This window comes from Diplodia corticola (assembly GCF_001883845.1).
Source record: "Diplodia corticola strain CBS 112549 chromosome Unknown scaffold11, whole genome shotgun sequence".
NCBI classification, from domain to species: Eukaryota; Fungi; Ascomycota; class Dothideomycetes; order Botryosphaeriales; family Botryosphaeriaceae; genus Diplodia; species Diplodia corticola.
In genome coordinates, this window is record NW_017971490.1 from 279,380 (window position 1) to 293,773 (window position 14,394).

General features: G+C 57.7%; 6 protein-coding genes across 6 annotated transcripts; 2 read left to right on the forward strand and 4 right to left on the reverse strand.

Annotated features, from left to right (window-relative positions):
• Positions 1 to 5,077: 5,077 nt before the first annotated feature.
• Positions 5,078 to 7,078, reverse strand: BKCO1_1100090 (amino acid transporter; the record flags this gene model as incomplete). Its single annotated transcript, XM_020270451.1, has 5 exons — positions 5,078 to 5,768; positions 5,824 to 6,148; positions 6,208 to 6,434; positions 6,483 to 6,606; positions 6,661 to 7,078. 5 exons carry the CDS (start codon positions 7,076 to 7,078, stop codon positions 5,078 to 5,080), a joined length of 1,785 nt encoding a protein of 594 aa, XP_020132805.1.
• A 533-nt stretch (positions 7,079 to 7,611) lies between these two features.
• On the reverse strand, positions 7,612 to 8,649 carry BKCO1_1100091 (aliphatic nitrilase; the record flags this gene model as incomplete). The annotated part of the gene is made up of 1 exon (XM_020270452.1): positions 7,612 to 8,649. One exon carries the CDS (start codon positions 8,647 to 8,649, stop codon positions 7,612 to 7,614), a length of 1,038 nt encoding a protein of 345 aa, XP_020132806.1.
• An 897-nt stretch (positions 8,650 to 9,546) lies between these two features.
• Positions 9,547 to 11,420, forward strand: BKCO1_1100092 (aldo keto reductase; the record flags this gene model as incomplete). Its single annotated transcript, XM_020270453.1, has 5 exons — positions 9,547 to 10,398; positions 10,453 to 10,623; positions 10,684 to 10,827; positions 10,880 to 10,966; positions 11,022 to 11,420. 5 exons carry the CDS (start codon positions 9,547 to 9,549, stop codon positions 11,418 to 11,420), a joined length of 1,653 nt encoding a protein of 550 aa, XP_020132803.1.
• A 155-nt stretch (positions 11,421 to 11,575) lies between these two features.
• BKCO1_1100093 (peroxisomal-enoyl-isomerase) lies at positions 11,576 to 12,453 on the reverse strand (the record flags this gene model as incomplete). The annotated part of the gene is made up of 2 exons (XM_020270454.1): positions 11,576 to 12,200; positions 12,257 to 12,453. 2 exons carry the CDS (start codon positions 12,451 to 12,453, stop codon positions 11,576 to 11,578), a joined length of 822 nt encoding a protein of 273 aa, XP_020132804.1.
• Positions 12,454 to 12,858: 405 nt separating this feature from the next.
• Positions 12,859 to 13,174, forward strand: BKCO1_1100094 (mitochondrial cytochrome c oxidase assembly factor protein; the record flags this gene model as incomplete). The annotated part of the gene is made up of 2 exons (XM_020270455.1): positions 12,859 to 12,888; positions 12,947 to 13,174. The coding sequence occupies 2 exons, from the start codon at positions 12,859 to 12,861 to the stop codon at positions 13,172 to 13,174; spliced, it is 258 nt and encodes an 85-aa protein (XP_020132728.1).
• Positions 13,175 to 13,370: 196 nt separating this feature from the next.
• On the reverse strand, positions 13,371 to 14,322 carry BKCO1_1100095 (uncharacterized protein; the record flags this gene model as incomplete). The annotated part of the gene is made up of 2 exons (XM_020270456.1): positions 13,371 to 14,047; positions 14,109 to 14,322. The coding sequence occupies 2 exons, from the start codon at positions 14,320 to 14,322 to the stop codon at positions 13,371 to 13,373; spliced, it is 891 nt and encodes a 296-aa protein (XP_020132729.1).
• Between the last annotated feature and the right edge of the window lie 72 nt (positions 14,323 to 14,394).

Here is a 14,394-nt window from a genome sequence, read left to right on the forward strand (position 1 = left end):
ACAAGGTCTTGGCTTCGCGCGGACAGAACCCTCGGAATGAGAATGCATGTATGTAGTCAGATGGACAAGGTTCAGAAGACGCATTCCATGCGTAAGCCCATCGTGTAAACAGGAGGTAAGTGGTGAGTTCCTTTATTCTGGCTCTCGAACAGGCTAAAGTGAAAGCAGGCCGCATGCCCTTCGAGCTGCTTCACTTGGACAGCTACGGATTTCACTGGCAACGAAAACTCACCTCATGAGGGACACGCTCGCCTGCTCCAACAAGTCGGACGGTTACATCCACAACTGATATTTTTGCGTCAAGCCACGTCACCGTCTATGTAGCTCTTGCTCATACCTGGTTTGGCGCAAACACCTCACACCGTCAACAGCAACTGGCACACTAATGAGGGTGACAACTGACAAGTTCGAGGTCGAGGAGTCGCGCAGGTACTCATTGAGAGCAAAGTCTTCAAGGAATGGGTGGCGACTTTGACCAAGACCGTCCTCGTCGTGTCCGGCCATGGCCCCTTCACCGTCTTTGATAGCAGTGCCGCCGTCTGGCGCTCCGTCGTCCTCGGTCGTGATTTCTTCGTATTTACCGGTTAAGTGACTCCAATGGCTTCTGGTTCCTCGTCAACATCACGGCGGCAGCGGACACTCCATCTGAGACGTCAGTGAGAGAGCTAGTAGCTGAGTTAGAAGCGCTTTCATATTTGAATCCATGCAAGCCACTATACACCCGTGATACAATCGTCTGAGGACATTTATGAGTTGGCATTCGATCGCCCTGAGTGACTTCGGGGCAGTGATGCAGCGGCTATCTATCTAGACCAAAACAACGTCGGCAGCCATCAGTAGGCTGTCTTCGTATCCAAGCGTCCACCTGATAATCTTCGCCGAACGTTCCCAGCCAAAGAGATTGAAGGACACCCTTCAAATTGACTTAGCCACCTCAAGAGTCCAGGACGTTGTTCTGAGGGGCCGGGTCACTGCAATCGGTGCAGACATCTTCAAGGGCGCCATGGCCAGTGATGGTCAGGAAGCCCAAGCCTGTACATGCTTTCCGTATCTGGTCCTTGACGACGAGGCGGATAGCCAGGTCACCGGAAAAATGTTGACCTAGATCAACTGTCAGCACAGTGAAAGGCGAGGCTTTGGCCTATCTTCCTTCACCCCTATGGCTGAAAGCTGCGGAACCACTGCGACGAAGTGAGAACGCTGCCGGTGCATGTGTAAGCCGCGACTCGGTGATTGGTATCTGAGCCTGCATGAGCCAGCCCCTGCTGCAGGGCTCTTCTTCCAAATCGGAGCTGACAGTGCGCGCACACTGAGTGCCCCGCCCTGCCGGGAGATGACCTTGTGGCTTGCCCCAGTGTACAGCTGCTTTTCCCCTCATCGAGAGGCGGTTGTAGGGAACCACGTTTGCGATGTCAGTGCGCCGGTGACGACGGTCGGACAGGCACAACCGAACAAGTCGCCTTTGGCCTCATATACGCGTATCCGCCATATCCTGTGTTGCTGTCCGCGTCCCTAACTGGTGTCCGTGTGCGTGCGTTCGTTCACGCAGCTTGTCTCAAACACCATCTAACCGGCCCGGCTGTCGCTATCGCGAAGGCCATCGGTGTCCCCATTATTACCGCCGTGCTTTCGAGGCGGACATGCTGTGAGCCGAATCTGCTGAAGTAACTGGAGTAGGAGCACGCGAGGTTCTTCGTAGGTCACTGGGGGAGTTCCAGCCACGCCGCTGGGCCCTCGGACAGGTCCTCGTTGGTAGCGGCGCTGAGGATATAGAGGAGGTCGAGGCTGTATACAGACGGAATAGTCGAGATTGTGGTAGATGATGTTGGGCTGGGGCTCTTACTAACCCATCGTCGCTGTCGACACTAGCGAAGTGAGGGCAGGGCGGATGGTACTAAGTAAAGTTCTGCGGAGGCGTTGACGCGCATGAACGCGCAAAAGAGCTCCAGATAAACGCTGGGTGAGGTGATAACTCAAAGCGGTCCAGCCCATTGCGACAGGAGAGCGAAGAAGCAAGGCGCTGTCGGATGCTCACTTTCGGCTGGTGGCTCAAGTCTCATGAGACAGCGATCGGCATGCGCGATGAGCGAAATAGTTCACTAACCATGTTGATTTTGGGAGCATGTCGAGTTGCAGCCTGTTTGCCTGGGTCAGCAATGGTGCTGCGACGAGCGGCTCGGTCGGCGGCGGCGGCGGCGGCGGCGGCGGCGGCGGGTGCTCTGCAATACCAGGCCAAGTCTTCGGTACGCTATTGCCAGCCATGCTTGATTTTTGCGGTATGACTCTGCTCTGGATGGCGTAAGGTAGACACCGCGGACAGCAGCTGGTGAATAGCGTGCGGAGCCACTCTGCGAGCAGAGACTTCACAGCTACAGCGGCGATAGCACGTCGCGCATCAAAGGCGCGCACTCAATGGCGGAGCGAGAGATCAGAATAGTGAGGCCGAACGTGCGACAGGCGCTGCGGAGCGTGCGCCTGCAGGAATGTGTGTGCGCTCCTCAACACCAACTGGCAGGACATCGCGACGGTCATGGCAGCGAACAAAAGGCGAGTCAGCACGACAAAAGCCCGCAGAGCAGCTCCAAAGCAGGCAAGGCGGCAGAGCAAACCCAGATTAAATCAAAAAGCTCTTCCTCGTCCTCCAGCGCAAGGCCAGAGAAGAACAACGAAAAGAAAGGTTCGCATCAGCCCGAGACAGTGCAATACAGGCGACACTGTGGTCGGTGACATTAGGCAGAGCCCAGCGGCCACCAGACCTGGTTCCAAAAACAAGTAATCAAAGAAAATGTCCCCGTAAGGACGTATCAGAGATTAAACTGACAGCAGATGTGCTACACTTGATCTAAGCCAAAGGCGAAGAGAGCTGAAGAAGAAAAGAGGAGCTGGGGGCGAAGGGGAGTGGGGTTTATATAAGTTTTCCGAGAGCGCCCATCATCGGAGGCCACGGGGCCGGCGGGTGGGTCGCTGCCAGGGCAACCCCAGATACGGCAGTCACGCCTGTAATCCAATCCCGAGTAGGTAGCGACGTGGAAGGCCATCGAACCACTGGGTTACTGGGTGGCCCATCAGATAGCCACAGAGGTACCTGCCGGCTGTGAGTAAACATTCAACGCCACTGGCACCGACTACGTATGCCAGGCAACATGGCCGGACGCGAGTTGGCTCTAATCACCCATGGGATACGCCATGGTGACTTCCCATTTCCAACGCGATGGCGCGCTCGGGAGTGCGCTGTGCGCGCACCATGTTGCTCATGGGCTTCGCTTCACCGTTTTGATGCGCGTCAGCCGCTCTCAATCACTTACTTCTCTGAGCACAGTACGTTCTTGCCAAGTCCTAGCACCACTGGCTTTCTGAAGCCCGGAAAAGCTGCATTCAGTAGCGAACCTCCACAGACACACAGCAGAACGCCAGTTGGAGCTGGCATCGCAACTGCGGAAATGAAGCATCGGCCGCGAGCATCCAACGTCTTCATGCAAACTGCCAAAGCCCTCTCCATCAGATATGCGGTCAGGCATCCCTTACTCTACCCACTGGTCTGCTCCACCGCCCTGTACACCCCAGCGCGAAAGGGGCATATGGGTGACCCCTCATTGTCCGCGCCGCAAGCTCTTGCCCATGCGCAGCTACATCGTAAGTCTTCACTCCCTCCCACATGTAAAGCAGAGAGTTACGGCCGACATATCCGAGCAGACACGCATGGTTTTAAGCGCGGACGCGCTGCTCCTGAGCGCCGTCCTGATCCAGACATCCCCCATCGGTAGCTGATGAGGAATCCAAGTGTGAGCAATTGCACTTAGCACCTCCTAGATACTGACACGATATAACATTCGGACCAATTACAGAGACGTTGTCTCCCCACAGAAGCTGCTCACTCGTACACGCAATCTGATTTCAGCGCCTCGAAACAGTGCGAACTTGCCCCCTCGACTTCCAGCTTCGCTTGTCTGCTTCACCAGCACAATATGACACAGAAAGTGACACAAGCCCTCACCACTTCGGTTAAGGCCTCTCTTGTAGTCTTCAAGAGACCGACACATCGACCGGGCTGCGTTCGGCGGTCGGCCTCGACCGGACCTGCAGAATTGCTACAACGGCAGACATAATGGACAGACAGGAGGAAACAGGATAGCATACTGGCCAGCGGATCTGCCGCTCTCACGTACCTGTCTCACCGGAGTGAGCCAGCGCTTTGCAGACCCGGCGGTTATGGAATACTGAAGTCTCTTTACAGGCCGACACCAATTAGAGCTACGCTCAAGCTCGAAGCCATTCGCTCACAAGGATTACCTCCAGTGGCGGCTGCTCAGGGGGCGGAACCTCTGCTACTCAGTGTACCACAAACGGGCTCTGCTTGCTGAGCGCAAAGCTCTGAACCGGCTAGGCATATGTCAACAGCTGCGTGTATTCCCCCAACTCCTCCTGGTGGACACCAAACTGCCATGAATAGTGGTCCAGACCAGCTGATCGCCGACCAGGAATATTTTCAAGCCTCCCTTGGCCGTATGAAGCGGGCGATGGGGCGAACGCTTGCAATTTCGAGGAATTCCGACCACAAGTAGCCGACTTTGAAGCTGAGGATGAAGCAAAAACAACAGAACTGGATCTCATACGACATGAAGACTGACCGTGGTGAGTACACTTGTCGTAACCGAGCGCTGAATGGTGACATCCTGCAGAAATCGCACGGCACATCTTTGCCCCTCCCGGCCCACCCATCAGTATCCGATCAGCTATTACCATAGACGATCGAGTGGCTACGCCATCATCCATAAGTGGCAGCGGCGGCAGAGCCAAGGGCTTGAGCGTACCAGAGCGTGAATCAGATGCCAGAATACGTTGTTCGACTATCTGGGATACCACGATAAGTATGGAAGGCCGATCTCCGAAGGAAATATCCCCCGCGTGCCAAACCTCAAACCAAGGGTGCCACAGCAATCGAAAGGCGCACAAGCACGTACACTGAACTGATCTGTCATACCTACTCTCACAAGAGTCTCCTCCAAACTCACAAGACCCTGCCCAACAACCACCCGATGATCCAAACAGCTACGACCCATCAATCCCCCCCCCACAATCATCCCGTTGGCGAATCGCACGAGAAGGGCTTGATGTTCGCATGCGCATACTGCCGATGCATCGAATAGACGCTCGCGTAGATACCCAGCACCGCCGTCGTGGCCGCACCAAGGAAGTATACGACATTAAACGAGTTGACCAAGAACCGCTTCCTGTACCCGCGCACCCACCTCCTCAGCCCCTCATCACGGCGCACCACACGGCCCGTCGCCGGGTCGAAGCCCTCCCCGGGGCCGACAGCGTCTCTCAAGCAATTGAACCCGACAGCCAGCACGGGCGGGAACGTGTACGAGAACTGCAAGATCATGGCGGCGCCGACGAAGGCGGAGAGGTTCGAGATCTGCGGCACGGCGGCGGCGATGATGAAAGCCGCGCCCCAGTAGACGGGCACGGTGGCGACGAAGACGCACTTGCCGACGCGGGACTCGAGGGCGGGGAGGCGCAGGACGGAGCGGCCGACGTTGGCGTACAGGACCTTGATGCCGATGTTGCCGTAGAGGCAGGCGGCGATGAGCCCCGTGATGAGGCCGAAGACGTTGCCGACCGTCTGCCAGGCGTAGGGGTTGATGCCCTGGTAGGCCGGGTTGAAGGCGAATTGGCCCTGCTCGCTGTAGACGACGAGGCCGAAGACGATGTAGCAGAGGAAGATGAAGGTGTCGGCCACGATCAGGCCCTTCCAGAAGTCCCACCTGGATGCGTCTGTTAGATGGTGGACGGGGATTGGGACTGTGGTGCGTGGCTTACGGCCTGCGCATCTCGGCCATCAACTCGCAGAACATTGTCGCTCCGCCATAGGAGTACACGGCTTGCATCAGGCCGTTGATGTTGTCGATGAAGGTGAGGTCTGACGGAGCGCCTGCGCTGGTCTTGATGGGGCCCTTTGGGATCTGGTAGCTTGCGTACACGGCTTCGTAGTTCGGGTCGCTGTTGGCAACGATGCCCATGGTCATGAGGATGACAAAGACGTTCAGCCAGACAGAGATGTTGGCGATGTAACCGAACTTCTGCATCGTCCGGATCTGACCCACGATGAAGCCAGCCACGGTAAAGATGATCAAGCATGCCGTGACTGCGCCGCAATTGTCAGCGCGCCGGGCTTTGGTTCTTCTCTCCGTGCGGTCGACTTACAGCAGAAAGCTTTTGAGCCCTTTGGCCCCTGGGACAACTGAGACAAGCTCTGCCCATTTGCGACGATCAGAAGCGTGACTCCCAAGAAGAATTGGCCGCTCTGCAAGATGTTGATGATGTAGCGGAACCAGTTGCCATAGATGCGGAAACCCAGGTCGCCGTAGCCCTTGACGGGATACTTGTCTGAATCAAGACCGAGAAATTGCCACCAGAGGAGGACCCCGGAGCTTGGTACATCAGCAAACGAAGCTGGAGATATCGAGAGGGCCTCTTACAATCCCGCCATGGCAGCGAAGACAAAATAAAGGGAGATTCCCGGGCCGTAACCGAGCTGGGTAAAGGCCCATGGGACGGAGAACGGTCCCAATATGTCGGTAGTGATGAGGTAGAACACAGCACCTAACGCAGGTCAGTCGATGTATGACAGGGACTGATGAGGGTGCGGTGCGGTACCCCAGGTTGCAGTGCGAGCCGCGCGGGAGGCATGATGCCACTCGTAGTCGGAAATGATGCCGAACGTGTCTGTTGGGGCGTCATCGGGTTTCTTGCTAGTATCGTTGGCCCGCGCCTCGATAGAAGGGGCCGTGACGGGCTCTGGGACGCCCGAGACCACGGCCTGCTGCTTCTTGCCGCTGAGCACGGACAGCAGCGAGCTCATGCCACGGCCTTTTGTGGAGAGAGTCTTTTCGTAGTCGCGGGTCCAGTTGGCATAGTACAGATACTCTTCGAAGGAGACATTCGGGTCGTGGCCATAGTCGGCATGCAAGATGGACTGCTCGATCTGCACGTCTGTAGGCTGTTGTGTCGCATGGGCCTCCTTGCTAAGGCGTGGATCCCGAGCATCTGCAGCGGTTGCCATGCTTGTCGCCATGGCGAAAATCAAGATCGCCAAGAAAGCTTAGCTACGCAGGGCTGGCGAGCGCGAAAGGGCTTGTTGTGGAGCTGGACAGCAGCGGGGAAGGCGCTGAATATGAAGAGAAGTAGCAGGTCGTACATGGCGGGGCGACTTTCAGCTGGCACCTGCCGAGTCTGGACATGATGTCTTATCATTCGTCAGTGATGATTCGCGGGCGACTGTCTTAGACATTGGTCGAGTCAACGGGCGGAATCGCGGGCGCGGGAACGGGCCAACCGGATGCATTGGGACCGGGGCAAGACAAACGGGGCTTCTATTTTATCTGCGATCATTGCTGTGTAAAGATAACGGGGGTGTGGGTGCAAGGATCACCAGCCCCTGGACGGCATGATTGGGCATTCAGCCCACCCTCTTCGCGCATCGCATATGCGCAGGTCGGCCACAATACGAGAAGGTAACAGGGAAAGCTGATGTGTATCGACATGTGGAGCGCTTAGCAATGCTTAACATCCCTTTTGTCTGATTCTGGCCGATGTCGTGCATTCGCTTCAGTCTTGCAGCGTGACAGGCTCCCTTCGAGTCCTATCTACCTTCAGGTCAAAGACATCGAGCCGCTGATAGCCGCCGACCACGTCGTGATACTGTTTGCCCTCGACGCACTTGGCGAGATCCAGATCCGCATACAGTATTCCTTCTTCGGCCTGCAGATAGTCCTTCTCCTTCTCCTTCTCGCCGTCCTGGCTCGTGAATCCGGTAATGAGGGCTCCGGTAGGATCCAAAAACATGGACGCGCCGCGAGGCGAATGACGGATGATGTTGCGCACCAAGTCCTGGTCGCTGCTTAGCGACACGATGGCCTCGACGGCAGCATCATCGAGAAAGCCGGCGCACAGCACGCCAAAGCACTTGGCCTCGAAACAATGGGCAGCCGCGCGCGTCCTGTTAGCCGTGACGTTGTCGTAGTTCCTCTCCCCCGTCGACGCGGAACTGGTCGGATCCCTGGTGGGCCACATGGGCGGCCAGGAGGAAACATGCAGCTGCTCGCCCTGGGCCATGAGGGTGTAGCGCGCAAGAGGATTCGTGTTCTCGCCGCAAATCAGAGCGCCCAGCTTGCAACCTCGGGCGACGTCGACGACGCGCAGGCCGTGGCCGTCGCCGGGGCTCCAAGTGAGTTTCTCGAAGAAGGTGGGCATCAGCTTGCGGTGGTGGACGAGCAGGCGGCCATCTTCAGCGATGATGAGGTTTGTGTTGAACAGGGTCGCACTGCTGTACCGCACCTTCTCTGAGATGCCGATGCTGACGGAGATGGCTTTCTCACGGGCGGCGTTGCGGATGGCCTGGACTTCGTCGCCGTCGACGTAAATGGACTCCTGGGCCATGCGGGCGAAGAAGCCGTGGTTCTCGGTGGGTGGCAGCATGGAGCTCCATACCGGGAATGCGGGAATGTATGTTTCCGGGAAGACGACGAGGTTGGCCCCGTTGTTGGCGGCTTCATGGATGAGCCGGATGCATTTATCCGTCGTATCTGCTGCTGACAGAACGACGGGCGATGCGTGGCAGGCGGCCACCCTGATTGTCTGGTTCATTTATGGCCGGGAAAAGGTCCTTTGTTTTCTGTGGTCGAGGTTAGATTGGCGTAGGATTTAGAGTAGTACAGTGAGACTTGGATCAATAATGCGGGGAAGCTCGGCAGTAGGCAGATGGAAATGCTCACCGACAGCTGGCTATCATCTATTTCGCCTGATGACGCAATACAGCGATCAATGCCATAAAAGTCCACCTTATCAGACAGGATTGTGTCGCTATAACCCAGACCTTGTGTGCGGAAGCTGGAGGATTTTGCGACGCACGCGCAGTAGTGGATGGTCGCAATGGGCAATCTGAGCCTCGACTGGGCGACCGGGGCGCATCGGAGCAGCAGTGCCACCAACAGGCGGGCCGACGTGGTGCGCAGCCAGACGGCGGCTCCGGCGTTTTTGGATCGAACCACCAGCGGGCCGAGCCCGAAGCGCCGCAGTGGCTGCCGGACAAGGGCCCAAGTACCGACATTTTGTGAAATGAAGTGGGCTGACCTCACGTTGAAGCAGCCGTCCAAAGGTGTGACATTCGGGCGCGCCGCCGCCTAGCCCCCCACTCGGTGGGATGAGCTGGCTAGGGACTGGCTGATTCGTGCGCGCGCGCGTCATGGCCTCTTGCATTTCAACCACAACTGACGCACATCTCCCGCCGCTCTCTCTTCCGATCCATCGCCAAGCCAGAGAGCTTGTCTTTTTTCCTAACCATCAATCAGCATCTACACTGTTTGCGCGGGTTGCTCATTGGGCGTTTCAACAGCTCATATCCGACAGCCGGCATACTTACTTATCAGACCACCTCGGGAAAGAAAAGAAGAAAGAAGGAGAGAAAAAAAAAACCACCACCACCAACTGCAACCCCAACAGCCACGACAGTCACAATCAAGAGCGCGGGAAAACACCAACAACATGTCCGTAGGCGGCACCCTCTACAGCCTCGAGCCGCCGCGCCGGGCCCACGTCAACACCATGACCGACACCATCATCGCCAACCTCCCGGAAGCCGGCCTGCGCTCCGTCATGCGCGCCCTCATGTCCTTCCACCCCGAACTGACGTCGGGCCTGGAGCTCGAAACGGAAAAGTACCTCCTCCGCACCAACGACTCCTTCACCGGCCCGACCGCCGAGCTGCAGAAGCGCGTGCGCTGCATGCTCGGCTGCGGCATGGCCTTCGAGTCCATCGCCGCCCTCTCCGCCCTCGTCGACCACTTCAAGACGCGCGTCGAGCGCGGCGAGCCCGCCGAAGCCGACGGCAACGACAACGGCGACGCCACCGCCGCGTCGGTCGAGGGCGACCTCATCCAGGCCACGACCGCCATGGAGAGGGAGCTGATGACGGCCGACGGCTCGCGCACCCTGTCCGACTACGAGAAGCACTTCGTGCAAGGCCTGATCAGCTCCCTGCAGGCGTGTCGCAGCGTCTTCGCCCGCGCCGGCCGCGCGTTCCCGTTCGCGAGGGGCCTCGCCGCGCTGAAGGCCATGGATGCCGAGGACGAGGCGCACCACGCCAATGCGGACGAGCTGGGCATGATCGAGTTGACCCCGTTCGCCGCGTGTGGGGATGCGTGTGCGCGGTTGGAGACTTTTAGGGTTGGGGAGCGCGCGGTGCCGCGGCTGTTTGGCGGGTTGTGGCAGCTGTCCGGTCCGGCGTGGGGCACCGCGCCCCAGGCGAAGATTGTGGAGCATTTCACCAACTACGTCAATTGGGGGTTTACGGCCTATGATATGGCGGACCACTATGGCGATGCGGAGATTGTATTTGTATGCCTTTGCTGGGTTTTGGCTTGCAGGGAAGCACTGACGATGGCTGGGTAGGGCAAATTCCGGGCGGCGTGCTCGCATCCCGAGATCCTGTTCGCCTCGACAAAGTACTGCGTCTTCAATCCGGTTGTGATCACCCCGGCTGTGGTACATGCGAACGTCTCCGAGAGATGTCGTAGGTTGAAGGCGGACAAGTTGGACCTGCTTCAATTCCACTGGCAAAACGTAAGCGAAGCAGAGACTCTGTGGACTTGAGCATAAGCAGGCCTTCTGACCCTCCGTTAGTATCACGATCCCCAATATATCGAGGCCCTGAAGCTGCTCGAGATAGACCCTCGCGTCTCGAATCTCGGTCTCTGCAACTTCGACACCGAGCACATGGAGATTGTCCTCCGCGAAGGCGTCAGAATACAGACGAACCAAGTTCAGGTACTAGCTTCTCCCTCCCGGTCAGCAAACGTTATACTGATCAGATCTTCAGTTCTCCATCATCGATTCCCGGCCTACCGTCAAGATGGCTGCAGTCTGCGAGTCTTATGGGGTCAAACTCCTGACTTACGGCACTCTGGTATGTCCCCTCTCGTTCAAGTGCTCTCCGGCTGAACTGACAAGGAACGAATTAGTGCGGCGGTTTCCTTGCCGACCAGTGGCTGGACCAGCCAGAACCTGAACCGTTTTCGTGCGAAATGACACCGAGCCAGCGGAAATACTGCGAGGCCATCCTCACTTGGGGCAGCTGGTCGTTGTTCCAGACCTTGTTACGCACGCTTTCCGAAATCGGTGCCAAGCACGGGGTGAGCATCTCCAATGTTGCCACGCGATGGGTGCTTGACTTCCCGTATGTGGGTGCTGTCATTGTCGGGTCGAGGATGGGAATCAGCGAGAGGGCGGATGACAACTTTGCTGCGTACGGTTGGACTTTGGATGAAGAGGACAGGGATGCCATTGAGCAAGTCTTGACACAGAGCAACAGGGATAAAATGATTGAGGCAATGGGTGACTGCGGAGGGGAGTACAGGTAGTGGGTTGGTTCGGTTCACTTTCTGTATAGAGGTTTACCATGGCATAGAAACGGGAAAAAGAACGGCTGGGATAGAGTAGAAATAGAGGCTCGCGTAATTTCATTCAAATCTCTGTCCAAAGTCTAATGAAAGTCTCCCCAACCATCTACATCTACTTACAGCTTGTGCTTCTTCTCTCCACTCGCCAGCTTCCTGAACTCCTCTTGCGGTATTCCTGCCGCGAATCTCTCCAGTCCGCCGAACACCTCCTCTACGTTCTGCTTGTCGAAGACGTCCCTCTCCGGCTTCCGGATCAAGGCCTTGATCCCCAGCAGGCTGTCCTGATTCAAGTGACTGCCCAGCCGATCATCGATCTCCGCCAGCACCGCGTCCCTGAACTTGTCGCTGTCGCCCTTCGTATCGATGAGCTTGTTTACGAAACCGGTCCGTTCCAGTTCCTCGGCGGAGATCTTCTTGCTCATGATGAGCGCCTCGTTGGCCTTGGAAACGCCCAGACGCTGGACGAAGGCCCGGGAGGCGCCGCCCTCGGTGACAAGGCCGAGCGAAGAGAACGGAGTGAGGATGTAGGCAGAAGGCGCGGCGTAGATGAAGTCGGAGAAGGCAATGAGGGCGGCGGAGAGGCCGACGGCGGGGCCGTTGAGGCCGGTGATGAGGATTTTAGGATGTGTGTAGAAGGCGCGCGTAACGAAGAGGTTGTTGGCGACAAAGTTCTTCAGCCAGTGACGAACAACATCGTTCTCGGCTTCCGGAGTGGAGCGTGAAATGGAGACATCGGCGCCGCTAAACGGAGCAGGGTCAGCAAGGGCTGTGCTGCGGAAAGGAGGGAAAAGACGTACGCGGAGAAGAAACGGCCTTTGGCGGTGAGGAGGGTGATGTAGATGTCATCGCGCTTGGCGATCTGGTTGAGTAGCTGGGCGATGCGATAGTATAGGTCCTGGGACAGAGCATTAAGCTTCTTCTCCTGGTTGAGGGTGATGATGGCGATCTTTCCGCGGATCTCAAGGGTCACGGCCTGGGCGGGATCGACGGACATGGTGAAAGAGGCGTTGAACAGTCGGCTTCTTTCGGGAGGCGAGATTATAGCAGGGGCAAATCTTGGGAATCCGGGGGTTAAGTAAAGGCCTGTGGGGAAAGGAGCATTCGGCTACATGGCTGGTGGAGGTGATGCGCCAGGGCAGCCGTCAACCGAGCGCGATTAGTGAATCGTGGAGAACCGAGGCAAATCCCTAGATTAGGCTTATCAGCACGCATCATTGTTTTCCCGGCGTTTATCGGCCGGCCCGCGCTGCTCAGCGGTGCGGTGCGGCATGTGCGACTGCTGATGCCCGCCATCGTTCGAGGTCCGGCGCATCACCGACGCTGTCATTCGCCGCCGCTCTCCACGTCCAACAACCCACCCGACACCGCTGTCATCAACTCCGCCCTCCAGTCCGCAACAATGGCTGGCCCTAATCTCGAGATCTTCAAGGTACTGCCGCGCTTCATTGCATGCCATCCGCCATCTCAGGGCTCACGAGTGCTTGCAGTTCGGCCTCTACATCCTCTTCCCCATCGGCTACATGTACTACTTCGGCACAAACCTTGAGGAACGCTTCACCGTCCCCGACTTCTGGCCCAAGGAGGGGCAGACGCACAAGATCCCATATGAGAAAGACGAAATCCAGTCGGAGCTTGCGAGGCTGAGGGCCAGGCGGCTGGCTCTGCGCGACCAGAGACTGGCACACGAGAGCGAGAACGCGTCGCAGGAGCCTTGAGATACCCGTTCGGACTGCGCCGCACGTGGCCCGGGCCAATTGAGCGTATGCCGGCGTGCCCGGCAGGGAGCGCGGTGGCTGGAGAAAAATTGCATTCATGGCGTTCACAGGGAATTTCTGGCTAGCGGCATGGAAGGGAGTAATGGTGGATATCTAGCATGTCTACACTATTGTACAGTATTCTACACTCATCCGTCTATTCGAAGTCGTCGATCTTGGCGAGCAGTTGCTCCCAGGCGCTGTCCTCCACACTGCCCTGGGTCGCATTCCAGTACACTGCTTGCACACCCGACACTTCCTTCAGATCGTCAAAGAACCTGGAGATCTTCTCGGTGCTGTCGCGGCCATCCAGCGGCACCTTTGTGTCTTCATTGGGTACCCATACAATGTCCATCGAGGCAATGTCCAGTCCAGTCGCAGACGCGATGCTTTCCGCAGCCTTCTTGGTGTCAGCCGGGTCCGTGTACACAATAACGGCGCCCTGCTCGGCGTCCTCGACGTCCAGCGCGCCGGCCTCCAATGCCGGCTCGAGCACCTCGTCGGGACCCCAGCCTTCCTTGCCCTCAAACACCACCATGCCCTTCTTCTCGAACATGTATGCTACAGTGGTGGCGTTGCCGCCGTTTTTCTTGATCCACATGCGCGTGTCTGCGAGGGAGCGGAGCTTGCTTTCGGTCTCGATTTCAATGACCATGGCTACCGACGGCGGGAAAATGGCTTCGACGGTGACGATTTCGAGGGCGGCGCCGGTCGAGGAGATGCCCTGGCCGCGCTTGATCGCATTGTCGATTCCTTGCTTGGGGAACGACGCCTTTTTCGCGCGTTCGACAGCGAGAGCAAGGCGAGGGTTCAAGCTTGGATCGGGGCCGCCCACTGCGAGACGGTGAGTCGATTGGCAAGGTAGACGGAACGAGTCAGCCCCATCAGGACTCACGCTTGGTAGCCAGGATGATTTCGTGGGAGAAAACCGAGCGCTGCCTGTTCTTGGCGGCGTCGTTTTTTGCCTTGTCGTGTTTGATGGTTGCCCATTTGCTGTGGCCAGAGCGGAGGCGCGTCGAAGTGGTCAATCCGCGCCGGCACGCGCCGCAGACATGGCTCGGAGGGCGCAAAGCGCGAAAAGCGGCGCGGGGAGCTAGCGGCAAGGACATGGCGGGCGTGGAGTTGCGGAAGGGCGAAGCGGTCAAGACTTTGGCCGGGGTTAGGCGCGTCGTCCGCCGTAG